This window comes from Parus major, chromosome 11 (genome assembly GCF_001522545.3).
Source record: "Parus major isolate Abel chromosome 11, Parus_major1.1, whole genome shotgun sequence".
Lineage (NCBI taxonomy): Eukaryota > Metazoa > Chordata > Aves > Passeriformes > Paridae > Parus > Parus major.
In genome coordinates this window covers 19,796,438-19,822,593 of record NC_031780.1, presented here as the reverse complement: position 1 = coordinate 19,822,593, position 26,156 = coordinate 19,796,438, and the positions used below count along the sequence as shown (strand labels likewise).

At 41.1% G+C, this 26,156-nt stretch overlaps 1 protein-coding gene and 1 long non-coding RNA gene across 6 annotated transcripts in view; one reads left to right on the top strand and one right to left on the bottom strand.

Annotated features, from left to right (window-relative positions):
* Window positions 1–7,675, top strand: part of LOC117244982 — an 11,342-nt gene extending 3,667 nt beyond the window's left edge. Inside the window, exon 2 of the long non-coding RNA XR_004499039.1 lies at window positions 5,761–7,675. This is a non-coding gene — a long non-coding RNA (uncharacterized LOC117244982). The remainder of the gene's footprint in view (window positions 1–5,760) is intronic.
* The window catches only part of CDH11 (cadherin 11), an 82,622-nt gene continuing 63,244 nt past the window's right edge, over window positions 6,779–26,156 (bottom strand). For all 5 annotated transcript variants that reach the window (XM_015640071.3, XM_019008024.2, XM_015640076.3 and 2 more), the window contains 10 exons: window positions 25,299–25,593; window positions 24,430–24,549; window positions 23,879–24,046; window positions 21,521–21,708; window positions 19,794–20,047; window positions 18,458–18,594; window positions 18,139–18,260; window positions 17,059–17,176; window positions 10,739–10,990; window positions 6,779–9,474 (listed from right to left, as the gene is read on the bottom strand). In XM_015640071.3, the coding sequence (XP_015495557.1) occupies window positions 8,978–9,474; window positions 10,739–10,990; window positions 17,059–17,176; window positions 18,139–18,260; window positions 18,458–18,594; window positions 19,794–20,047; window positions 21,521–21,708; window positions 23,879–24,046; window positions 24,430–24,549; window positions 25,299–25,593 (2,151 nt within the window). In that variant the 3' untranslated portion in view covers window positions 6,779–8,977. The remainder of the gene's footprint in view (window positions 9,475–10,738; window positions 10,991–17,058; window positions 17,177–18,138; window positions 18,261–18,457; window positions 18,595–19,793; window positions 20,048–21,520; window positions 21,709–23,878; window positions 24,047–24,429; window positions 24,550–25,298; window positions 25,594–26,156) is intronic.

The following is a 26,156-nucleotide window of genomic DNA, read 5'->3' as shown; positions in this document are numbered from 1 at the left end:
TCTGTGCTCTGTAGGAAGGTGCTGGCCTTGCTGCTTTCAAGGAGGACACATAGGAAAGGGGAAGAGAGGGCAGCAGGAAAGAAAAAGAGCTCGTGTTCTGACCTGTTTGCTGGAAGTGTGCAGGGCAAGGCTGGGCAGGGACTCTGAGCAACCTGGTGTGGTGAAATGTGTCCCTGGTCACGGCACAGGCTGGTAATGGGGTGATCCTCAGGGCCCCTTCCAACCCCAATCATTCTGTGATACTTTGGTACAGTGACTGGGCAATAGAGGCTTACCTTGCTGGAGATTTACAGCATCTCTCAATACAACACATTTCTGCTGATTTTTTCTTTCTTTTTTTTCAAAATATTTTAAAGCAGCTCCTATGTCTTTGTTATTGTTTTTACCCTTATTACAGCTGTGTGTTTTTACTTAGGTGAGTGAAACAGCCAGTTCTCTTTGGGTGGCCATGACAAAAATTCTGCCTTTCTAGCTGTTCTTAGGTGTTCTTGGAGGCATTTTCCTCATGAGAGGGGTGGTTAGTGACACCAGACACTGCAGAGTAGTCTGCAGTGCAGTGGCAGCCTTGGTGGGCACAGAGAGTGTCCATATTGCTTCATCTAATGATGTTTAAACACAGAGTGACACATCAGCCTCTAGGACTGTGGGAGCACTTGGACTCCAGCAGTTCTACCTCATTACACTGTCTGTTCTGAGTGCTACCATTCACTCACAGCAGCAAACAGCGTGCTGGAGTGTGTACACAGGACCCAGGCTTTACAAAACCATACAGTTATGAGAACTGAACAATCCTGAGAGACTGTGCTTAGTGAAAAGCACTTGCTGGAGCATTGTGTAAAGCCACAGAAATGGGCAGTCCTTGGATGTCAGGAGCCTTTCCGAGGCTTTTTACCCAGATAAAGTTCTGATAAAAATTAAATGCCTGAGATAATAATGATGAACTAATAATGAACTATGATTCATCAGTGATCAAAAGTGCAGAACTTGGGGCGCTGAGCCATTCTGTACCTGAGCTTCTCTAAGACTCTTAGCAAGGGTGATGGATGGATGAGGAGAGCTTTTGAAGTGTAGACTTCTGCTAAATCAATGGACAAGATTTATCAAATTTCCAGTCATTTCCCAGAGCTTCTGCCAGACCCCACAAACAGCTACTCTTTCATTCATTCTGTGCTAGAGCCACATAACAGGAGAGAAAATTGTGTTCTTTGAGGTTTTATGCTTTAAGGCATCCAACTTTCCATTTTAGAAAGCAAAGAACATAAACAACAGTTTTGTTTCTATGTCTGGCCAATGTACAGCAAGTCCAGAATCAATAACAGAAAATATTCCTGAAAAGCCCAGCAGACCTCAAAGAGATAATGTAGATTGGCCATTAACAGTAAGTCATTATGGAACTTATTAAGTGAAGCCTTGGGACTGTCATAGAGCCTAAAGGTTGACATAAATTTTTCATACACATTGAACTTTGCTAAATGTGCTTGCATTTGATTAATGATGACTTTCTCCAGTGTGCTAATAAGAAGAAGGGAAATGTGAGCTGAGGCTGCAGCAGGGAGAATGGGCCTCTGGAAGGAAGGTCAGTGGTGGCAGCAGGAGAACAATGGGGCTTTCTAGAGATTCCCTGCCAAGCAGGAGGGAGTTTATTACTCAGTGTAAACTTTCTCCTTACCACCCAGAGACAGGGCACTGAGCACAGCATGAAAGCCATTTTTGTAATTATGGAAGTAAAAACATCATAGCTCCAAAACAATGGTGGAAAAAATCCACCTCCCAACCCCTTAAAGCCCTCATATATCACACAGAACAACCAAAAAACCCAACTTCAGCACGTAAAGCCCTCCATACATCACAGAGAACAACCAAAAACCCACCCTCAGCCTTTGTAGTCCTCCACATATCATAAAGAACAACCAGAATCCCACCCTCGTCCCCTAAACCCTCCATATATCACACAGAACAATACAGAAGAGCTTCATTCTCAGCAAGAGAGAGGAGTGGTGTGTCTGCTAGTCCTGCTGGAGACAGACCTGCAGGAAATTTCCCTTGGCAGCCAATGCAGTGAGTCACGGACTCATGGAATGATTTAGGTTGGAAAAGAAGACAACAACAACAAAACAGAGCATTTACTTGCAGCTAGGTCTGGACAACAGCATATGGATTTGTTCAGTTAAAATAAACATGTTTTTCCCTTGTTTGGAAGTAGAACAAAAAGGGAAAGGAATCAGCAACCTCAGTCCAAAGCAGTCACAAAGTCCAAGACTCTTTCACTAACCACCAAAAATGCAAGGCATGCCCTAAAACTCAATTGAAATTGAATTCTTAAAAGAGCTACAGGGTAAGTTTTGGGGATTTTTTTTAAAAAAAAAAAACTTCTAGTTTTAAAGTTGCTAAAGGTTAAACTTTGAAGATTTTGTTTTATTTTAAAAGAGTACCCCTTTGAACAAGAGTTGGCCAAACAGCCATAGCAAAGAGGACTCAAGATAAAGTCTTCTCCTAGCTTAGATAGCTGAGCAATCAGGTGTTAGTCCTTGTTTCCTAGGAAAACACCTGGAGTGTGCTATTCTATAATGCTGGATTTTCAGCACCAGCTCTTTCACTCTGTACACTTTCCCTCAGTGCCACACTTGTGTAGACTGCAGGTCAGAGACACCAAAGCAATGTAAACTGTTCAGAAAGTCTCACAGCACTTCGGCTTAGCTGAAAGTTTTTATCTGAGTTTTTAAGTCATTCTTGTAATGATGCTGTTTTAAGAAAAATCTGCTTGTCTCACAAGCCTTGGCTTTCTGCACATAGGCAAAGAGCCTCCCTTCTCCTCAAAGATGATTAGCACAACTAACGCACCAGAAACCCACTTAAAAAGCCAACACCTTCACACTATGCTCCCATACCACATGGAGCCTTGTCCATTGGGGTGGGACTTCTGGGTGTTGCTGAGTGCTTGAACAAAAGGAGGTTTCTAATAGGGAACTTGTCACTCGTCACTCAGACACTTCACTGCAGGGCCTTTCTAGATGTAGAATCTATCTGCTAATGACAGGAATTCCTACCTGGGTGATGAAATTTAGATAATGTGAAAACTCTTTACTCTGCCACAGAAGTTCATCCAGAGTCTTTTGGGGGCTGTTTCAATGCAGTTTATACACCACTGCCTTTACAATAACCCATGGAAGATGTCTGTAACGGTGCTGCTGTGGGGCAGACATGGTATCTGTCACACGTGTGATCTTCACAGCTTACATGACTCTTTTCTCTAGTCCAGGTTTTGACTTAGTGCTCAACACGGGGTGAATTGATGAAGTGATGCTCTCCCTCTGATTTTGTAACCAAAGATGCAAAATAAAACTGGCTCGCCAATCTGTAGGAGACGCTTTCTGGGGACGGTCAGAGACACGGCAAAGACCTCTATAATCGAGTTAGGTGTTAGAAGTTTATTTCAGGGCGTGGGATAGAGAGAGAGAGAGAGAGCCTGCTATGAGCCAGCAGATAGAGCTCAAAGCGGGCTCAGGGAGAACAATACAAAAGAGGGTAAGATACGAATACATGAGTTTAAGACTTAAGATGGCTATGAAAGAGAGTTACAGAACAGAACAGAAGTGAGAGAGCCGGGAAAAAGAGTAGCAAGAGAGTCAAGAGTGCTAAGAGAGACCAAGAGCTAAAAGAGAATAAGAGAAACAAGAGAGACAAAGAGAACCAAGAGCTAAGAGTTAAGAGAGGAGTTAAGAGAGATTAAGAGAGCGAACTCTCTTTTACAATTACTTATATAATCTATACCTATGAATATTCTATTCTTTCACTGACCAATCTTTCTAAGTATACTAATACAGTAACATTTGTGTGCAACCTATAGAAATCGCTATTTTTGCATATTTTTAGTTATCTCAGGGTCCTTCAGACCTTTCCTTATAAGGCTGGGAAGAGGGGTCTCAGCTTGGTTTTATTGCAGGAAAGAATGTGTTCTGGCATACCAGCCAGGTTTCTTTGAATTATTCAAACCGTGCTATCATTTGTATTTCTTCCTTAGCCTTTCTGGCTACAGAGTCATATTTATAATTTCTTTCTAATTCTACCTTCCCAACAAGTCCTGATTTTACAAACAAGAAAGGAAGAAGAAATGCAGAAAGCAAGAGATGTGGTTATTCCATCTCCTGGCAGTGTGGGGTAAAAGACTGATTGATTCCCCATCATCATCAGCTATACATTTGCCATTCTAGAGCAGTTTTCCCCCAGCCATGGAATGCTTTACCTGTAAGCCTGGTTGGTATTTCAGCTGTTCCTGCTCTTGATGCAGTTAAGAACTACTGCAAATGGATTAAACAAGTACAGAAAACAAAAGCGGGGAAAAAAGTATCAGGTTTTGTGTTTGGTAGTTAGAGAACTCACAAGGACTTTGAAAATATCAAGTTCCATTCCCTGTCCCAGATAATATTTATTTATAAAATACAAACTGGCTTCACTGGGAAGTCTGAAAGACTTTTGAGAAAGACCTGGAAGGAGTTCTGAAAAGCACTCAGTCCAAGCGAGTCTCTCCCTCTTTGTGTTGGGTGTTTTCTTTCCACGGGGAAACATGAAATGCTCCATACCTTCTGCAAACCCCCCCATGGATCAGGAGCTGTCCCTGACATTCCCCCAGCAGGAGAGGGAGGTCTGGGGCACCAGCAGAGTTCCCTGTGTGTTCACACACATGAAGCTTCCTGTGGGACAGGGCAGAACACCCACTGAGGATGTGGGATTTGCAGCTCCTTAAGGGAGGGAGTAACAGAGATCTAGAGTTGGTGAGCAGGCAAGGCCCAAGATTTCATGCAGAAATACAAGAAAAAGGTTTTTCAAATGGCTATGAATCCATGAATTGGAGTGAGCTGAAATTGTTCTATGACTTGCGTAATTGTAGACAGTCCAGCTCAGCCAGATCTGAAGGAGCCTTTCTTATCCAACACAGAAGTCAGTGATAATAAATAATGGAAAATTTTGCACTTGCATGCAGGGAATGGAACTGGGTCAAGATGGTTGATCCCCAGTCTCAGCCTAAAAGAGTGAAAACAATAGTAGAGCTCCAGAGACCTGCAGCTCACTCCTGGAAAAGCTCACTCAGTCTGTTTCCCAAGTCACTCCTTTTGCTTTTCCCTCTCATATTTTTTTTCTTTTTTCCTTTTCCTTTTCTTTTTTCCCCCCCTTGATACAGAATGTGATTCTGATGCCAATTCATCCACTTTGGTAACAGTAGCTCAGTATTTAGATCAAAGGACAAAGGGAAAACTTGCACAACTCTTACCTGGGTTTTTGCTTACTGACCCTTTCATTACAAAAGTAATTCTGACAATGCAGCTAGATGGGGAAGACATACAAGAATTCCACTCTTTTGGGTCCCTAAGATTGTCCCTTTGTGAGCCTTATTTAAATTCCTACTCTTCTCTTTCTCTCTGAGCTTACAAGCAGCAACACGGTAAACTTCAGCATTTTATTTTGCCAGTCATTTAGCAACACAGAGCCAACAGAACCTGCAAGCTCTTTAAAAAGCTTTTCTCATGTGAGTTGTAGCAGGCTCTGGGGCAGGATCTCGCCTGAGATTACAGAAATGCTGGTGGTTCGCTTGGCAAGCTTGTACCCCTTGACATGGTATCAAAGACTGCTTGACATTGTGACAGGAACACAGCAGAGGTGATCTGAGAATTCCCAAACAAACTCTCCCCTTCCCTTTCAGAGCAAGTTGGGAGAGCTACCTTAGTAACCAGATAACACACTTCCCTAATTGCTTCTTGCCAGGAGGAGGAATGGTGTTCCAAAGCACTGCAGAGACATGGGAGGGAGCGGCACCTCGGCCTCCTGCTCTCCTGGTGACTCCCAGCTAGATCTGGAGCTGAGCAGCTCCGCCAGCTGGAGCTCAGTATTTGCTCAGCTCACAGAAAACATCCCTCAGCTAAGGTCAGGTTGTCTGTTACTGATGGTGTTTGGAGAGGTATTGTTGCAGCCCCTCAAATGAGCCTCAGGCGGGACTTGCAAGAGGGAAAACTGGCCAAAGCACCACCTGCACTTGCCACCATCCCCTGCCTTACCTGGCTCGGCCGTGGTGATCCTCCTCGTGATCAGGGCTTTCTCCAGACCTACAGACTTTGTAATTACCCGTTGTCTTCCATGGGTGTGAGGAGGCTCTGTCCCTGGGGAAGGCAGAGCCACTGCGCTAAAGCAACTGGAGCGTGTGAATCCCTTCGCAGGTGGCTCAGATCTTTGGGAATGCTGCAACAACCTACGGCCCACAGCCTTCTCATGTGTGCCAGGACTAACCCGGAGCTGCAGTTCTGAGCTGGGTTTTACCAAGCTCAGATTAAAGACCTGAGGCTCCAGCAAGGGCCGTGGTGAAGTTCAAGGCAAAGCTATGTCCTGCTGCGGTGCCAACACACGCTGCTCCTCCGAGGTGCTGCCGACAGTCCGGAGTGAGGATAATTCCAGCATTTCGGGGCTGGCCTCGGCTGAGATTAGCAACCTAACTTAACAAAGCTCTACTGTAATTGCATGTTCACTGGAAAGGGGAAAAATAATCAAATGAAAAAGGACAAAACCAGCAGGGAAAGAAAATTTATTTCCAAGCATCTACGAGAGTGCTACAAACAATAGAGACTAAAACTCGAAGCATTTGAAACTATTAAAAAATGTAGTTGACAATGTCCTTCTTAAAAATTAAACATAAAAATGTAGAAAATGCAGTTATTAATTATAAAACCTGCTTAAAAGTGAAATAAATCCAGATAGCATCAATGAGGATGGAGTTCTACAAATTACTTTTTTTTTTTTTTACTTTATTTCGATTTGTTAATTTGTAAAGTGATACTCTTTTTTTTTTAATGTTTATTTAAATTTTTAATGGAGAAATGTGCAAATCTAGCAAAATATTCTTTGGATTATAAACAAGAGAAAAAATCAACAACCAAAGAAATTTGAACGAAGTTAATAATAAACTATAGAATTATATAGAATGAATACAGCTATAATAAAGTGAAATATTACAATAAACATTGTAGAGCAAATCTACCGATTGAGCAAACTCTGCCTTATAAAACATAGGGATATAAAGGGAAAAGTGAATCTGTTATGGATATAGAGCTGAAACATCAGTCATCATTTTAAGGAGTTAAATTTTAATCTAAGTACATATATGAGGGGTCTTCAGAAAAGCAACACACCAACAAATGAGACTTCCTCTCAGATCAAGCAGTTTGGTACCTGACTGCAAATGAAGGACAGGGTTTGTAAAACAAATGTAGGAAAATGTAGATAATTTCTGTTTATTGCCTCTTCCCATATTGTAGCTGCTGATCTCTGACCCTAAACAGCCAACTGTCTGAAATTCAGCAGAAGTACAGCTGTACGCCGATGCAGAAAATGTTGATGTGCAGAACGTATCCCAATCCCTTGCTCCTTCTGAAGTAACATTTAAAAAGAAAAGAAGTTATAGATCCCTTTTTGGATAAAAAACATGCATCACGAAGAATAACTCTGAAAGCACTCTGTGTTTCTGTTGTCACCAATTAAAATGTCTCCCTATCCGCAGATGATGCTTTTCTACTGGAAATTAAAAAAAATAAATAAATAAAAAAAAAATTAAGTGCCGGAATCTTAATTACTACTAAGGTAAGGTAATTGTCAGGTAGAACAGTCCTTAGGGAAGTCACAGCTAAACTGGGTCAGATTTTAGTCTCTAGAACCCGCAGAAGCTCAGCACAGATATGGAAACTCACAAGGCTGGAGTAAAGTGTAAGTACAGAGTACTCCCATTCACTCACAAAGTCACCCCTGAAACCTTGGGAATCTCTAAGATATAAGATAAATGCATATTACATGGGAAATACTGAAAAGTATTACACTTAATTTAATCCAGGAAACACAGTAAGACTATATGATGATTCTTACTGTGTTCTGGGAGCAGCCACACGCTGTAGATAGAGAGGGTACAAAATGTTCACTAGACGTTACATTTGTTTTAATCTAAAAAACATTTGCAAAATGTACTTGATTTTTAAATAATCACTTAACAAGCCAACAAACCAACTACAAACACATAATAAATAAGGCTATTAAAAGGTCACAATTGTAGTAAATTAGTCAGAACTATAAATGGGACATTAGAAACACTATGTTTTTCTTTATATGTTTAATAACCAGAACAAGAATTAAAAAAGATTCAGTTTATTTCAAAGTCTGCTTCTTATATTGAAGCACATATTAAAGCAACAGTACAATGTTCATAAAATATAAGTGTGATGCTGTAACATTTCTTACATGTCAGAATACTGATATTTGTATGTATACTAAAATAAGAATTTTAAAATTGTACAAATAGATACATTAAAAATGACATAGAAATAGGGCGCCTCCCACTGCAACAAGACAGAGTTTTTATATCTGGCACGTATTAGTTCAAGATGAAAGAATAAGCAAAAAGATTTACAAGAATCAGCAGTAACAAGTCTGATGCTCAAGAGACATAATAATTGTACATTGTATTGTACATACATCATATGGGTTTAAGCTGGCTGATTATTATATATTTCAAGTTTAAAAATGCACTACCATATAGAGTGTCCATAGTTTAAGGCGAAATTACAGCTCAGAACTGTTATCTTTTCTAATTTGTGGAAGCTTCTTTGACATAAAAGATTTAGATGTTCATAACACATAAAAGATTTCCCTCATTTGTAGGTTCACTTTTAGCATTTTCCTTCATTTAAATATTTCTCATTTCTTATGTGGGTTTTTTTCCTTTAGTGAAGCTGGCAGCCAACTTCCAGATTTGCCTTTTGTAGGAAAAGGTACTTCACAGTATTTACCACTTTCATGTCCTTTTATATCAAAGGAATCCTCTCTGTCAAACTTAAATGTTTAAATGAGATTTTTCTTGATTTTTAAAAAAATACCTGCTTACATTTCCTCTGGATTCTTCAGAACTTCGGACACAGTTCTTAAGGCCAAATCTTAAACTTTATTGTTAAGAATCATCATCGAAAGTGTCTTTGGAGCCATACAAGTCTGCAAGTTTCTTAAATCGAGGTCCCCAGTTTTGTAGATAGTCATAGTCCAAGTCAGAATCTGTTGTTGCTGACTCCAAGGAGCTGAGGGACCCAGCCACGGAGCCCCTGCCCTCGTAGCCATAGATCTGGATGGAGTCATAGGGAGGGGCAGTGGGGTCATTGTCAGCCTCCTGTATCCTGGTGCTGATGAAATCATCCACGTCCACGCTGTTGGGCGCGGGCCGCAGCCCCGGCCTGGGCAGGTACTGGTACTCGGGCTTGATGTCCTTGCGGGGGATGAAGCCGTTGATGCCGTCAGGGTTCTGCAGCGTGGCGATGTCAAACGCCTCTGTGTCCTCCTCGCCTCCGCCCTCGTCATCGTACGTGATGATGTTTTCCCGCACGTCTTCCTCCTCAAACACGATCAGGGGTTCCTTCTTCTGCCTCTTCAGGGTTACAAACAGTACCACAATGACTGGGGAAAAAATAGCATGGTTAGATTACACTGTCGAACAGCAGCCCCTTTGTAAGTAATTATTGCATCCCCGAGCCCTCCGCTTTTCTGCTGGATTGTTGCAAACTTCTGCATTTTCAGTGCTCCTTGCTAGGTAAAAGCAGTGATGTTTGTACAGAGAACTGATCTGAGGCTTTCTGTCTGGGCAGCATGCCACTGCTCTTACTAATTGCTCATTACTGCAACACTAATTCAAGGGATGTGTTTGTGGGGCCCCAAGTGTTGCAGAACACTGTGACACTGCCTTTGAGCAGCCCAAGCACATGAATATCTGCAACAAAACAAAGATGAATCTTTATACTCTCCTGTATGCCAAAAGCTTAACTCTAATTCCAAGTGGCATTTCCATTAAAATGGAATTTTTTTAAGCAAAACCTCCAAAGACGTATTTGCTTCTGCATTCTCACTTCAAATTTCTATAAAGTACAGTATATAAGAAAAGAAATACTATAAAATACTACAGGGAAATTAGAAAATATTGCATATTTTTTTTTAAATCATCAGAAAACACTTTCTTAAAAGCAGGTCTTCCAAGCCACTCATCTGTCTTCAACACAAGATGGGTTTGAGGGAAATAACTGGCAGGGGTGATTAATCCCGGCTGACCTCAATAAGGAACTTGTCATCCAGGGAAGATCACAGAACTTAGAACTCTAAGACATGACCTCCTTTAAGCAGTGTCCCTGATTAGCGGGCACTAGGCCACAGGAGGACATTCTCCAAGCACATCTACAGAAATTCACTGGTGTTTAGTATTGAAGATACCATAGAAGCCCAGAAAGGTTTAGGATGGAAGTGACCATAAAGCCCACCCAGCCCCACCCCAGCCATGGCAGGGACACCTCCCACTGTCCCAGGCTGCTCCAGCCCCAATGTCCAACCTGGCCTTGGGCACTGCCAGGGATCCAGGGGCAGCCCCAGCTGCTCTGGGCACCCTGTGCCAGGGCCTGCCCACCCTGCCAGGGAACAATCCCTGCCCAATATCCCATCCAGCCCTGCCCTCTGGCACTGGGAGCCATTCCCTGGGTCCTGTCCCTCCAGCCCTTGGCAATTGTCTCTCTCCATCTTTCCTGCAGCCCCTGCATGGCCACCCTGAGCTCACCCCAAAACCTCTCACAGCACATCAATACTGCCTATAAAAATTAATTTCACCATCTTGTAGCTGAGGGCAGGATTATTTTTTAACACAAGCCCAGAGGAGCAGCAAGGAAGGAACATTTTTTACCCAGCAGAATGACGATGCAGGCCAGGATGGCAATGAGGGCGCCGGTGCTGAGCCCCGCGTTGAGCACGTAGGCCTCGGCGTTGCAGGACAGCAGGGAGCCGCTGCTGTCACAGCCGCACACGCGGATCGTCAGCGTGTTGGTGCTGCTCAGCGCGGGCACACCGCCGTCACTGATCACGATTGGAAGGAGGTACAAATCCTGCTTCTGGCGACTGAACCCTTCCCGTCTGACCAGCACGCTCGCTGTGTTATCTGCGTGAAGAAGAGAGAAAATCATCGTTAATTTTTCCAGAGTCGTCGTCTCAGGCGATATTGAGAAGGAATATTATCTCGCTGCAATGGCTCTCAATTTTCAGGGGCTTTAGTGTTATTTCTACAACACACCAGTAAAAAGTGTCATCTTTCAAATGACTCAAGAGCAATTATAGGATTGTATTTAATTCATACATCACCACACTTAGTTTTAATTCCTTAACTAACACAACCAACACAGATAATCTCTGTCTGATAGCATCCTTTAGTACCTGTAACTTTCTGAGAAAGTCACTACATTTTTTCTGCTACCCAAATGGCTGGACCTTCCTACTGTCTGAGCTGGTTTTATTGTTGCTCCAGAATTAAAGCTTTCAATGGAGGGGTAAAACCCGTATCTCCCTTATGTATTCTTGGAGTCACTCCTAAAAGCATGGTAGATAGATATCTGTCCCCAAATGGATTCTGATAATGAGACTCCCACCAAAACAAAAGCCAATATTTGCTTAGTATGAGCAAATTTGACCCTTGTTCTTTCAGTAAGAAATACTGAAGGTAACACTGTTTTATCAGAATCTAATTTTCACCCAAACTTCCAAAGCCAGAATTCAGAGAGCTAGATCATACACACAATATGTCTGGGCACATTCTTGAATACAGTGGATGTGAGGAAGCATTAAATTACAGAATCAAAAATGCTCCGAGTGGGAAGGGGACCCACAGGGATCCATGAGTCCAGCTCCTGGCAGTATTTCTGTAACTCTCTTCCCACTGTCCTCATGAGAGGTGACCTGCCTTAGTGCAGGGGACAGAAAACAAGCTGCCATTTCAGCACAGGACATTTTGGATGGTCCTGCACACTTCCTCTGTCTAAAGCCTTGGAAAGGAGACAGTGTGGGATGACACCCTGGGCTAAGGCAGCCTGTGCTTCCCACTCCCAGGGGAACACCTGTTCCCAGGAGAACAGGGCTCCCTTGTTGTGCCCCTCCTCTCTTGCTCTCTCAGTTCCCCTGAACCCAAGGTTTATAACAGTTGTAGACATCCCAAAGTAAATAAAGTGAAGCAATCATATCTGTGGTTTTCAGACCATCAAAAGCCAGTTTATATTGAAGATTTATTCCTCACAACCTTTCCTGGTTTGCCATGTTCTTTATTTTTCACTATATAACAGAAAGGTGTGTGTGGGGGGAAAGAGCAGTTATTTTATCTGCTCAGGGAGGGCTGTTCACCTCCAAAGGTACCCACTTTACTGCTGCCTCAGGCTTCTGCACATTAATCGTTTTCCTGTTGAAGAGTCAGCATAAATCCCAGAATTTAATAATGCAAACCATAAAACCTCTTCTAATGATCTAATCACTGTGATTTCCATGGAAATTTGTGAATAAATTATACCCAAAGAGAAGTGTTCTTGCCTTGTATTAACCACCCTTGCAGGCAGTGCCCCTGGTGTAAGACAAGGTCTGAAACTGTTCCCAAATTTGGTCAATCTATGGGATGAGAAGGATGTTTGCACTGCTTGACTCTCCAAGGAACTTCACCAGAAAGGATGAATATTTTAGGTAGGAGCTGTTTGTTACACACCAAATGAATCCATCCCCCATATCTACCCCTGTCCTGCCAGCCCACACTCCCAATGCCCTGGGCATGACAGAACTGTTGATTTTTGGTGCTGAGTTTCACAAAAAGAACAACTGGGTAGAAAACAAGTTGTTCTCCTTTGCACAATGTCACATTTGCTAAGGACAGAGACACTGATAAAAATCTGATTATTACTTGTGGCTCTTGGAGGTGCCCTTTGTCTCCATCAGAGTCCTCTTAATCTCCTGAATGTTTACATGAACCATCTAAACTTTGAGGCACAATTTTTTACAGGATCTTGGTGATATCAATGTCTGCATCACAGGAGCCTTATTTTTTAGGACTTTAAATTAATGGCCCCATAATGATTTGGTACAAATAGGAATACAACATCTAATATCTATTAACCTATCAGCTAACTTGAACTAATATATTGATCCAGAATAAAACTATTCCACAGAGTCCTCTAAAAATACAACTAATAATTCATTTCCTCAATGGGACAACCAAGATCTGTTCCATTAAATGAAAAATCACAACAGGACAGATTATCTTTGTGGCAAAAAATATCAACATCAACAGGGGGCTGAGCTACAGCTGCCTTGAGGCTGCAAAAGCCATGTGTAATGAATGACAATACCATATATTAGTATATTTAGTCTATGGCTATACATATATTTATATTTATATTTATATTTATATTTATATTTATATTTATATTTATATTTATATTTATATTTATATTTATATTTATATTTATATTTATATTTATATTTATATTTATATTTATATTTATTTATTTTTATTGCCTTTTGCCAGCTGAAATAGTCTTCCTAGTTGGAAATAAGAAAAGGACAGCAAATTATTCAGCTGTTATACAGACTGGTCTGGTCCACTCCAGTCACTTACACTAAGTAAAGCTGATTTTGATCCAATGGCTGATTTATCTTTTTTAATGGGAAGTGATTTTTAGTTTAACAAAAATTTTTAAAAAGAAAAATCTGATCAACATGCCTGGTTCAATTTTAAAAAGGACTACAATACATCAAGCCTAAAAGGTCATTTTTTAAACTTTTACTGTTTATGTTCATTTCCCATATTTAGAAGAAACATAATATCCATAAGAGGAAAAAAACCCCCTTTCTTACCTAGATAAAAGATAACATATAATCCTAGCTAATATTCTCATCCTTGCTTTTTTATTATTTTCAAGGCCCAGGAGCACAACTATAATCCTGGTAAAATGGCATTTTTTAAGCCAACAGAAGTTAAATGTCAATACCAGCTTAAAACTATTACTTAACACATATGAGAACTACCTGACTGTCAGTCTAATGAACACAATGGGGGTTAACACAAGAAGGAGAAGAACAGTCATCTCAAGGCCATTCCCAAAATTTCACATTCTTCTAGCTATGATTGTCTTGGCTATCTAATACCCAAAGGTGTTGCAAGTGAAGAGTCCCTGTGATCTCCATGAAATCTTCACAATGAGAAGCTAAAATTGCATTATTTATTGGTGATCCCTATACTGATCTCCCTGACCTTTGATTTTTGTCTTTTTCTCTGGTGATCTTATTGATGGCTTCTAATTTTTCCTGTGTGCATAGGCAAATGTAGCTCAGCTTCTGGGGGCTTGTTAACACATAGATTGTGTAAGGAGGATTCTAGATTACAGGAGCTGATTGCAGTGTGAATTTTATCACCTATATCAGGTGTGAGTGCTGACTCAGCCAGAAAACAGAACAATTTCAAGGGTCCAGCTATCTAAAATCCTTACCTTACCAGGAGTGGCAATCACTGTGGATAATCCATGGCAAAATCCTTTGACTTGATTATTCGTGTGTTTCAAAATTATTTTGTTGAAAATGTGTGAAGAATATGTTTGAGTTTAAAAGAGGACTTTAGTAATTGATTCTCAGGGGCTCTCAAGTTTAATTTCAGGCTCTGTAAAGCTCTATCTTGTGAATTTGGGACTGCAGCCCTTCCAGGGATGGCAGGCTGAGGTAACCCAAGGAAAGGGCATCTCAGCACAGGACCCTGCAGGGTTAAAAGTAGGAAATCAATTTACTCAAAATCTGCCTCTCTGCTGTGAAATGCCATGAGCCTCTGCTGCTCTTCTGAAGGCCTGACTTCAGTGGGAGCAGAACTGAGCAGAGCCCAGGCAGACAGTGCTGCTTGTTTATGAGCTATAATATACAGAAACAGTGCAAAAGTAATTCTGTGTTTTATCCCAGCGTGGGCTAAGCCATTATCTCATGTTTTCTATGGGAGATGGGCTCACAGCTGAAGACTTGGTAACACAGTGGGTTATTAATAGGATGTAGAATGTGATTATGCTTTTTTGGATTACTGCAATATGTGATTACTTTCAGGAGATGGTAAAAAGAAACTCTATTAAATGATAATTATGGGACTGTATTCACTTTAAAGTTCTGTAATAGGCCCAAACACTAGAGTTTTCATTAACTGTTCTCCACAGTTAATAAAGCCCTTTTTCTCTGAAAGTAGTAATTCCCTCTGAAAGCTGTGGCATGGCTTACAGAATACTTAGACTTACAACTGAAAAAAAAAAATTTGAATGACCATGGACATTATTTGACTTGCAAATGGTAACACACTCTCCCTGAGAAGTTTTTTTATATGGGAGTACGCAGAATTTAAATTTTTTGACTCTGCTCTCGTATAATTTACTTAAAAAAAAAAAACCTCACAGGAAGTACATAAATTAACAACATCATTGCACCAAGGATTGAACAAAATGAGGGAAAGAAAGGATGGAAATGGATGAATTTCCTCAGACTATACATAAAAGAAAATTATATGAGAAGATTCAGTCCTTTAATACTGTCTTGTTGAAATAATCTTTTGCAGTATTGTCAGGTAGAAACATGACATTAAACTGACATCATAATTTCAACTACAACACACTTTTATCTAGGTTAATTTTGTCAGCAACAAATTTGCTGCACATGGAAATGAAGGATGAAAGGGATTGGCTGGAGTCAGGAACCATAACACCACTGAGATTATCTCCATTCTGATTTACACTTCCTCTGCTAGATTATATCTAGCAGATTATATGACAGATTATAATCTTGCTAATCTATTTTCATTTTGATGTGTTGACTATAAAATGTATTTTTTGGTGAAACTTGGCCTCCAGGTCTCAAGCAAAGAATACATGTTTTATTACTCCTCCCTAAAAATACACATATGAATTTTTCAAAACTAGTGTTTTACTACTTTAAAGAGAATAAATATATGCCCTGCACTGGTTCCTTTGTGAATTGCTTGTGTGTGTACAAGTGTCAAGCACTAGGCAACAGCATTACTTTGATCAGTCAGCAATAACAGAGATTTTGTTTGGGAACTCTGATGATAATTACCCTCCCTTCAGATGCTGAGAGAGATACAAAGTGTGCCTCAACAGAACAGTTTTTACTGAAATCATGTATCTGGATTGTGCTGCCTTTTGTACTTCTAGCACTCTTGGATTCATTATTTAAACCAGTTCAACCGAGTTTTACTATTCAGAAAACAGTCAAGTTTCCTTCAAACATTAAAGCTTGCTAATCAAAACCAATTCCTTAAAAGCTGAAACAGTTTTTGCCCTGCGAAGGGAAATAAAATGAAAATAGAATGGAATTTCTGTAAAATGGAAATAAAAAAATTAACATTGAATCAGAATATAATGAAATAAATTGAGTAAATAAGTAAACTGGCCAAGACTGTCTTTTTTTTTTCAGTTTACCCACCTCCTCTGGCTCCCTCAACCTCTGTCAAGTTCAGGTCACTGATGTTATTATGTTGTGATCCATTGAATTTTGACACTCTCCCAGGCCTGAGGTTCTCTGCTTACAAATTTCTTACATCTTGCCATCAATTTGAATGCAAAGCTCTACTTTATTTTGTGAATACCAAATGGGCAAAGGGATCAGGATATTCAGAGCCTGAGACAGCCAATGGCCAACACAGGTATGTTCCACAGCACAAATCCCCATTTCATTTCCTGCACTGGGCAATGATTTGATTCTGTTGGGAATTTAGCCCATGTCTCTTGTGATCCATAATTTACAAAAGCTGGCATGCACAGTGGTGAACAAATACAAGTAGCCTAATAATTTATGCTGTCTCAGCTAATTTTAGGTTTCTCTAAATCAAGGAGATCTGCCAATTCCATTTACTGCGTGCTTGGCAGTGGTTTTATCCTCTTCCTGGGAGATAAAATGGCAGTGGATTCTAATCCTGGTGGGTATTATTATATAATTTAAAATACGCATTCAAGAAAATTCAAGTGAGTTAACAAACATCCCACTTTCCCAAAACATCCTTGCACCTCAGCTGTATGCTTTTGCCTTCCTCCCATAAATCCTGGAGAAAGACACTCTACCAAAGTTAATGACTGCTGTTGCATGACATTACATTGGCCTTTTGTTCTACTTTGTCATTTCTTTGGATTCTGGTAGAGTAGGAATCTTCACACAAACCTCTGTTGTCTCTGAGAGTAAAATTTGGATTATGAATAATTTCAGGTGGTAAACTGAAGATAAATCTTGGTCCATTGGCCGAGTCATCCTTGTCATCAGCACTAATTGTAATAAATTGCTGTAAAAGAAAAGCGCTCTGTAAACAAACAGCTCCTTCTCTGGGAACATCACATAAAGGCAGCATTCTGAGACAGCTCTTGACTAAGAACTGTAAAATAGCAGAACCCCCCCTCAAATATAAATATAACACAGAGCTGACTCCAAATTACAACAGGCAATCTTTAATTACTATTGCATTAACCACCCCAGAGTTACAGCTGTACAAGAACACACCTTCAACATTCTTATACACGAACATGAATTAATGGTAACACAACAGTTTAAATAAAATTCTGCAGAAAACTCAGCAGCTGAGAAAGTCCTTTTTAAACTGCTACACTGACTGCAAAGGCACAGATCATGTGCAGAGCTATTTCTCTATGATCCTAACCCCTCCTCCTCACAGATTGCCAGGAATAAATCTGTTGGCCAAACTATACAAGCACCACACTAGGATTCTTCCTATAAGACATTGAGTATTTCCATAATATCCAAACCAGTCTCACAACTGGAAAAGCTGCTCCCAGCCAGTTCTACTGCCCCCGTGCTGGTGGGTACTCCCAGTCAACACCAATCCCGCTCTGTGCACAAAGCACTGGATAACTGCAGACAGCAGTTCAGAAATCAAGTGCCTTTCTGGGTGCTCGAGGCTTTCTGACCAAAACCTCAAAACAGATGTTCATTTACTCCCTTTCACTGGAGCTGACAGGACAAAACTGGGTTAACACCCTGAAGGAAGAGCCGTGTGTGCAGAGAGGTGGGGGGAACAGGGAAGCAGTGGACAGAGGAAAGGGAAAGTGGTGGGAACAAGAAAGGTGGTGGGGACAGGAAGGTGTTAGGAACAGGAAAGTATTTGGGACAGGAAGATGGTGGGCACAAAGCAGTGGGCAGAGAGAAAGGTGTTGGGTTCCGGGAAGGTGGGCACAGGGAAGGTGGAGCAGAGGAAGGTGGAGGGCACAGGAGGGGGTGGGCAGGCCATACCTGATTGCTTCGGGCATTCTCACACACAAAGGCTTCATAGGCCGCCGCAAACTTGGGAGCATTGTCATTGACATCAACGACCTTGATTGCAACGGGAACTTTGGCTTCCTGGTGCTGTTTGTCTGCAGGAGAGGCAACACTGAGATGAGACAGAAGCAGGAAAACCCCTTAAACAAACAAATTCCCAGCTGCATCCAAGGAAAGATCAAATATGCTGAGGTATTTCTGCTGAGATTTCTTGCAGTTTATCAAACTGAGACAATTGGAGGATTACAGGATTCGTGCCACTGATTCTAAAATACCTCAGTGAAATACTCACGGACTTCAACTGCAAAGACAGAGATATTATGCCAAGCCATTTCTTCCCTATCCAAAGCCTTTATTGTCTTGATATTGCCATCTTCTGCATTAATAACAAAATATCTTTCAAGATCGGTGTGTCGATCAATTGAGTATCTAAAGAAGATTGAAAGTCAGTAATTAGAGAAAAGGACTTGGGAGTTCCATGCATCCAGATTTGTTCAATATATTTACTATTTCTAAATAACTGTAAGAAGTACACCTATTGTTGCCCTCAATACCATTGTCAAAAGGACAATATGTATTCTTTTAAAAGGAGAATCACCTGGTTGGTTTCTACATTTAGAAAAACAGTACATCAGAATGTTTGTAATAAGTGAAAATTGCTGGTCTTTGAAGTCTCTATATCAAAGCCCTAATATACTCTTTATTTTCTTCGCTTACAAAACATGATAAAAATATCTACCGAGATAAGTTTTCTCTTCTGTTTCATATTAATCGTGGTGATCTTTTAAGTCTTCCAATCTTTGGTTTACACAGAACATTAATTGATCATAGCAATTTATCAAATACTATCCACTCTACACATTTTTACACTTTTATAAAGCTCTGGCTTTCAAAACTTCATGCTGAAATCCTTTGAAAGTATACCCACAAAAGAGGTCTTCACAATTTAAGTTACACTGAGAACATGACAAATAAAATTGAACTAATAGAAGGCTAATATAAGGTCAGAATTCTTAACTGGCAGGGTGGGCAGGCCCTGGCACAGGGTGCCCAGAGCAGCTGGGGCTGCCCCTGGATCCCTGGCAGTGCCCAAGGCCAGGCTGGACATTGGGGCTGGAGCAGCCTGGGACAGTGGGAGGTGTCCCTGCCATGGCACGGGTGGAATGAATAAACTTTAAGGTCCTTCCAGCCCAAACCATTCCATGATTCTGTAATTCCAAGAGGATCCAATGTAACTGCAGAAAGTAGGGGTCTGTATGGGCTTTAACAATTAACACTTTAACAATTAACAATTACCTAGCCCAATCTCTAATCTAAATCTTAGAGTCTGATATTTTGAGAAAAATCTATGCTGTGATAACAGGACAAGATATTTAAAATTTAATTTAGAATAGAGTCTACCAAAGATGCCCTGAAGTGTATTTTAATTAGACACAGCTATAGTATGATACAGGCTTTGAGAATACACAGGCTTTGATACTGGCAGTTTATGGAACAAAGGCACAAAACCAATGTTGGATGGTTAAAGTTTCAATTATCTGGGTGTCTGCAGATCTATCATACTTCCTTCAGAACTTGCATAATAGTCCCAAAAGCTAATGCTCAGAAGGAAACAGGATGCAGCAAACCTTATAGCACTGTTGGCAGCATCCGGGTCTTTGGCATGTACTTTTCCAACCACAGTACCAGACGCTGCATTTTCCTGTACTTCAAAAATGTAACTTGGCTTCAAAAACACTGGTGGCTCATCAGCATCTTCCACTGCTATTTTCACTGTCACTGTGTCCTTGAAGGGCCCATTGCTGATGAACTTGGGGTCGATGTGGACATTGGCTGCCTCCACCTTCAGGCTGTAGGACTTTTTGGTTTCATAATCTAAGGTCTGTGAGAAAAAAGAAGACAGTGCATTCCAGAGTCAGGGAAACCAGGCTGTGAGAGCAGCAGGCAGTGCCCTAGTGTTCAATGACATCAAACAAATGTGAGCATCTGTCAACAAGCTTGGACTGAAATGTGTGTATTTAAAAACATAAAGACTCAAATGGAAGGAGCTACATTCTATGTGTGGAGCAGCATAGGAGGGCACTCAAAATATCACCACAGAGTCCTGGTCTCGCTCTTTGCTTGCTGTATCACTGAGGAAATCACCTGCACTGGAAAAATTAACCTTGTCTCCATGCAGCCTTCCAGGCAGCACAAAAGAGCAAGGGATGGTAAAGGGGCTTCCACAAGAGGCCTGGCTTTATCCAGGCTGGCAGGCATTCCAGGTGGATGTGGTTTGAAGTGCTCCTGGGTGCACCATGAGATAGCACACAGATAAGTTAAATTATTTAGATAGTGGGGAAAATACGAAGACTGTTTGCAGTGCTTTCATTCCTGTGGTTCTCTCCAGCCACAGAACTCATAACACTTCCTAAAGGGGAGGTGGAATAATACCCCATGGGACAAGTCCTTTTGGGAGCCTGATTAAAGCCACAGTGCCTCTGCACCTGCATTGGCATGAAGTGGCTGCACGGTTGCACCTCAAAATGATGACGAAGGTGCCAACCACAATTCACGAAGTATGTTAGCACCAGAGACTGGGTGGAATGACAGCTCACCCACATTTCAAAACACAAAAAATCCACTCCCACCTCTAGAACAGAGACATAAATTAAACCAGGGCAGTTTTGAGCAGAAGAGACCTCTGGGTCCCTTCCTGAGGGACTGCTCCAAAGGGCAGGACAAGGCTGACCAGAAGTTGCCCAGGCCTTCTCCTTTGAGTTCTGATTATCTCCCAGAGAGACAAATAGCTCTAAAGATACAAAGGGCAAAATGATAATGCTTGCATAATAATAATATTTATGTTCTGTAATTTGCAATTTAAAATTAATTTGATAACGCTTTCAAAGCTCCTGTTGATGGGCTGTGTGTGAAATCCCCTCTGCTGCTTTTCTCATAGCCTGTGACTCCTTCAGAACACTATTGTGGACAATGCACAGCTGAAGAATTCAAACTATAGGGCATGAGGCTTTTCAGACTGAACATAAAGCAACAGTGAATGTCTGCTACTTATCAGCACTAGGCAAAACTTCATTAACAATGAAGCTGATGGCATCATATTTTACCGTGACTTTTTATTATGAATTCATTTAGTTTGTGCAATTAATCCACTGTACAGTATTTATGTAACTCTTCTTGGTTATTTTCTTCCATTCCAATTCAGCTAATGGGGAAATGGAATATTAAGAGTTAATCACACCTTGAGAAATGAATTAAGTGAAATTTGCATTTACTAATATTTTAGCTTAGGTGGTAATCCATTATTACCAAATATTCTGTCAGCAACAAAAACTACAGAGCAGTAGGCAACACTTACCTTCTTAAGCTTCACAACCCCTTCCTGAGTCTCATAATCTGTGGTGATTTCAAACATGTCCATGCCATCTCCATCGATGATGCTGTAGGCCACCAAGCCATTCTCCCCAATGTCAGGATCTTTGGCCTTCACTCTCCCCACTTCCTCTCCTGGGACAGCTGCTTCTGACACCGACATCTGGTACACACCTGGGCCAGGGAGAACAGGCGTGTGCCCAAGTGAGCAGGCTGCTCCCCACTTGTGTGTTTAGTCCTTGAACTCAGAAGTTCCAAACAAACACAGTGATTTTTGGTGTTTTCAACCCCCCTGAAGGAATGTTGTGTTGTGTTGTGCTCTGTTCTGTTCTAAAGAGCTCTGAGCAGCAAGTCAGCTGTGAAACCTTAGCCCACATGGACAATGTGTAGAACATGACCTCCTCCCTGTTACCCTCTGCTCAGAGAGGGCTGAAAAGGACAACCAATCACCCAGAATGCAAAAACTGTTGTGGCATCATGGTTACCATCAATAGCAGAGATGTTATTACAAAAATGGAAGGAAAACTCTCACATGGCTCATGGTAAAACCTTCACCTCTGTTTCTCATTTCTGCCCATTCATTCAAAAGCCATAAATTATATACAGTGAATTGGATAAATCCTGTCTGCTGTGCTGGCTTAAGTACAAATCTGCTGCTTTCTGTGGCTTGAATTTGGAATGTGAATGTAGAGGAACAGTAATTATCAAAATTTCACACCACAGAGAGTATGAACCAATTTGGATGTGATTTCATGCCGAATAAAAATGGCTTTTCCACAGCAAGCTCCAGTAGGAAAACCATCCCCAAAAATCCCTGGGCATTTAGGGACACCAGAGGAGAGCAACACTGATCCTGAAAAATTCTCTCTCCAATAGTTGTCTTTTAGGAACTTTTGATTCCAGAACTTCCCCAACACCCTCAAGAGTTCAGATAATATAACCTGATCCTAAATATATAAATCTACATCAGCATTTTTTGCCACATCATCAGCAGTAATAAATTGGGGAGGGAAGAAAAAAAGGAATGATAAAATAAAATATTTCCCTTTTTAATTGCTCTTTTTTGCTCCATGTTCCACCCTAGGAACATCAGGAGACTTACACCAGGCAGGGACTTGGCTCATTACTCATAAAAACAATTGCCACATGTCATTGAAATAGGTCATTAACTCCAGTCACAAAGAGCCCAAAATTTAAGCATATAACTCATTAACAGCTTGAGCAATGAACATTAAAAATAACCAAAAAAAAAAGGAAAATAAGAAATATAAAAATATCAATCATTTGTCTGTTTATACAGACAGCTAAACCCTGATTTTGAGTTACAAAGCATTCCCAATTCAGATTTAACCTGGGGGGGAATGATCAAGTAGAGGAACTGCTTTTGGGCATTTCTGATAATTTAAAATGTTCTTGGAAAACACTCAGTAAAGGGGCTTGAATTCATAGAGGTAAATCCATCATTTGACAGAGTTAACCAAATATTGTATCCTGGTGTCCCAGGTTATGATCTGGAGTGAAAAGGCTTGTTTGTAAGGTACATAAACCCTGATTTTTTAGGATTTAATCCTCTTCTGTTTGAAGAGTAGGTAATGCTGACACAGATTTTTACATTCAGCTCTTGTATGAGGGGCCAGGGAGCTGCAGCACTGGAAGAAGAGCTGTCAGAGCTGTTAGAGGGATGGCCATGGCCAGGATGTGTCAGGGTAAGAAGTGCTGCTCAGAGGAGAAGCACAGTGGACCGAGATGGTGTCTGCATTGCACTCAAAAAACCCCAAACCTAGAGATGAGCTGCAGAACAGATGTGTGGGCCCATTAATGTGCTTCCAACCAGCTGTGAAGGCTGAGTCTGGTAATGTCAACCCTGATTAATTTTATATGTGAAAAGTAAATTGCTCAGGTATAAAAAAAATTGCTGTATTTGACCTCCATTAATACATTATTAACAATGAAACAATACACTTTAACAATTAAAAAATTGTAATTGTGCTAAATTTAGTTTGTTTTGTCATGGTAAATATGAGTCTTGGAGAATATATACATATATGTCATGTCTGTCTTCTCATATAAGTTATACAGCATGGCCCAGTAGCTTCAAAAATGAAGTGTAGGGTCAGGAATGTTTTCAATTTAATCCTGGCTCTAAAAATGTCTCATTTTGCAACACAAAGTAAATAATCCAGACAATAAAGTTCCATATGTTACCAGCAAAAAATGAGTAACTAATACTTCTTAATTGACGTGTGCTGAATCAGTTATTGCCTCTTCAAGCCTTGGGTGTGTCTGGTACTTCACAAACACGAGTCCTGGCAGGAGGTAAGAGACGTATTTTGCAGGTACTCACTCTGTGGGAACTTTGGTGGGTTGTCATTGACATCTGTAAGTGTAATTGTCACTTTGGTTGTCCCTGAGAGGCCTCCCATGTGTCCTCCCATGTCCTTGGCCTGTATCACCACGTGGTACTCTTCCTTGGCTTCTCTGTCCATGTTGGGAAGGGCAGTTCGGATGATTCCTGCAGGCACAAAGGAAGGTGGCACACACACATTTAATGAAAACCTGGCTGCTGCACTTGGAGTGCATTAAACACAGCAATATTTGCAGTGATGATGGTGGTTCTGCTTTTCCTGAGCATTGCTGTAAGGAAAGCAGCCCTAATTTTCCACACAGACAACAGGCCTGGAGAACTAGAGCTGAGCACAGAGACAGCGTTTCAATCATCACAGCATACAGAACACACAGAAATAGCATCAGCTTTCTGGTACAGAAGCTCCAGCAAATGCCAGGAGACCAACGTGCTGCAGAGCAGGAAGCTTTGCTCAGACACATCAGTACATTTAGCTCACTTTGATGCACTCTGGTCATGAGGTGCTGCTCAAAGAAACTCTTCAATAATACCTGTTTGAGCCTCCACCGAGAAGTAGGGTTGACCTTCAAGGATACTGTAAACCAATTTGGCACTGTTCCCATAGGTAGGGTCATCAGCATCTGAAGCTGTTACCTGAATAACTGATGTACCTAAAAATGGAGAACAAACACAGGAGGGAGAGTCAGAGGCAAACATGTCTGGAAGGACTGTGCAGAGACTCTTTCAGTCATAGCAGAGCTATTCTTAAATTTTTTTTGTTTCCACATTTGGTAAATAAAAATCAAAATTACTTGACAATTTCTATATAGCAAAATATACTTGTACAACCCAAAACCATCTGTCACCAGCTGTGAAGTGGATTAATGTTCTAAGCAGCGAAGATATAAAAGTCAGCAGTCACTCTGCACCGTTATGCTTTTTCCCCTCAGTAGTTTAAGCCTTATATTGCTTTGGTTGTTAGACAGCCAAACAACAGAGTTTTCCTTTACATTTTTCTCAGTAAGTTTCAGACAAATCATTCCTGTAGAAATCTCTGATATAGACACATGCTCAAACAGAAGATGAAAATGGAATAGATGGTGAGGCAGTAACTTCCCAGCTTTATTACACACCCCTGCCAAAGGAATGATCTCCGTGTTGACCCCAGAGGATTCACACTCCATAAATTCCAGGGGACTCTTATGCTCCTTCCTAGGAGGAAAAATAGTTCTATTCTAGGAATGTCTCTCAGTTAGGAGCTGTGCAGGGTTTGATTTGGGCAGCAGATTAAATACATCAAGTGAATCACTGCCTGAACACAAAGTAAATTTTACATTTTATTTTGACAATAAGAATGAAATAAAGTCAAGATGTCCTGACAGTGCAGCACCTCCCACAAGGACAGTGCCTTTCTACTCACCTACATTTGATCTCTCGGGCACATTGGCATGGTAGTTTTCATGGAGAAACTCGGGTGGGTTGTCATTTATGTCTTGAACTTTGACAATGAATTCAGAAGGGGGTTCCAAAGGTCTGTTCGTGTTCCTGTCCACAGCCTGAGCAGTCAGGGTGTACTGAGCTCTCTCCTCCCGATCCAGTGTCTTGGTTGCATGGATGTTCCCTGATTTGTCATCAATAACAAAAATGATTCCTGCTCCTTCACCTGAGAGAATGTATTTAATGTTTCCATCTCCAGAATCAATATCTGAATGAAGCTACAAAAGGAGAAACAGACACACCTTAACAAGGGGGCACACATTTCCTGGATGTGCTTATGAAACAAAGAAGTACAGGAAATTGCTATCATTTCACAGTTTTCAACAACTGTGGCTTCCACCAGGCAGTAATCCACACCCAGGGACATGCTGTGACCACATGTACCCTGCATCTAGGGCAGTGCCAGCCCAGACATGCCTCCTGCCACATGCAGGGTGCTGCTAAACCCAAAGTTTCAGATTTAAAGAAGAGAATACACAAGAAGATACTTATAGCAGGATCTATATTCACATGAAACCGGTAGGAGGACTAATTTTTACAAACATTTTGTACACTTCAATGAATCAAGTTCTACTGGGTTGCATGTAAAAAGCTGTTAAATGACAAATTGATTGATTTAAGTGATAAATGAGTGAGCCCAGCTGTACCCAGGTGTGCAAGAAGGCCAAGGGCACCCTGGCTTGTAGCAAGTACAATGAACTCGAGGGCTGTGTCCAGTTCTGGGCCTCCCTGTTCAGGAAGGACATGGAGGGGCTGGAGTGTGTCCTGGGCAGGGAACGGA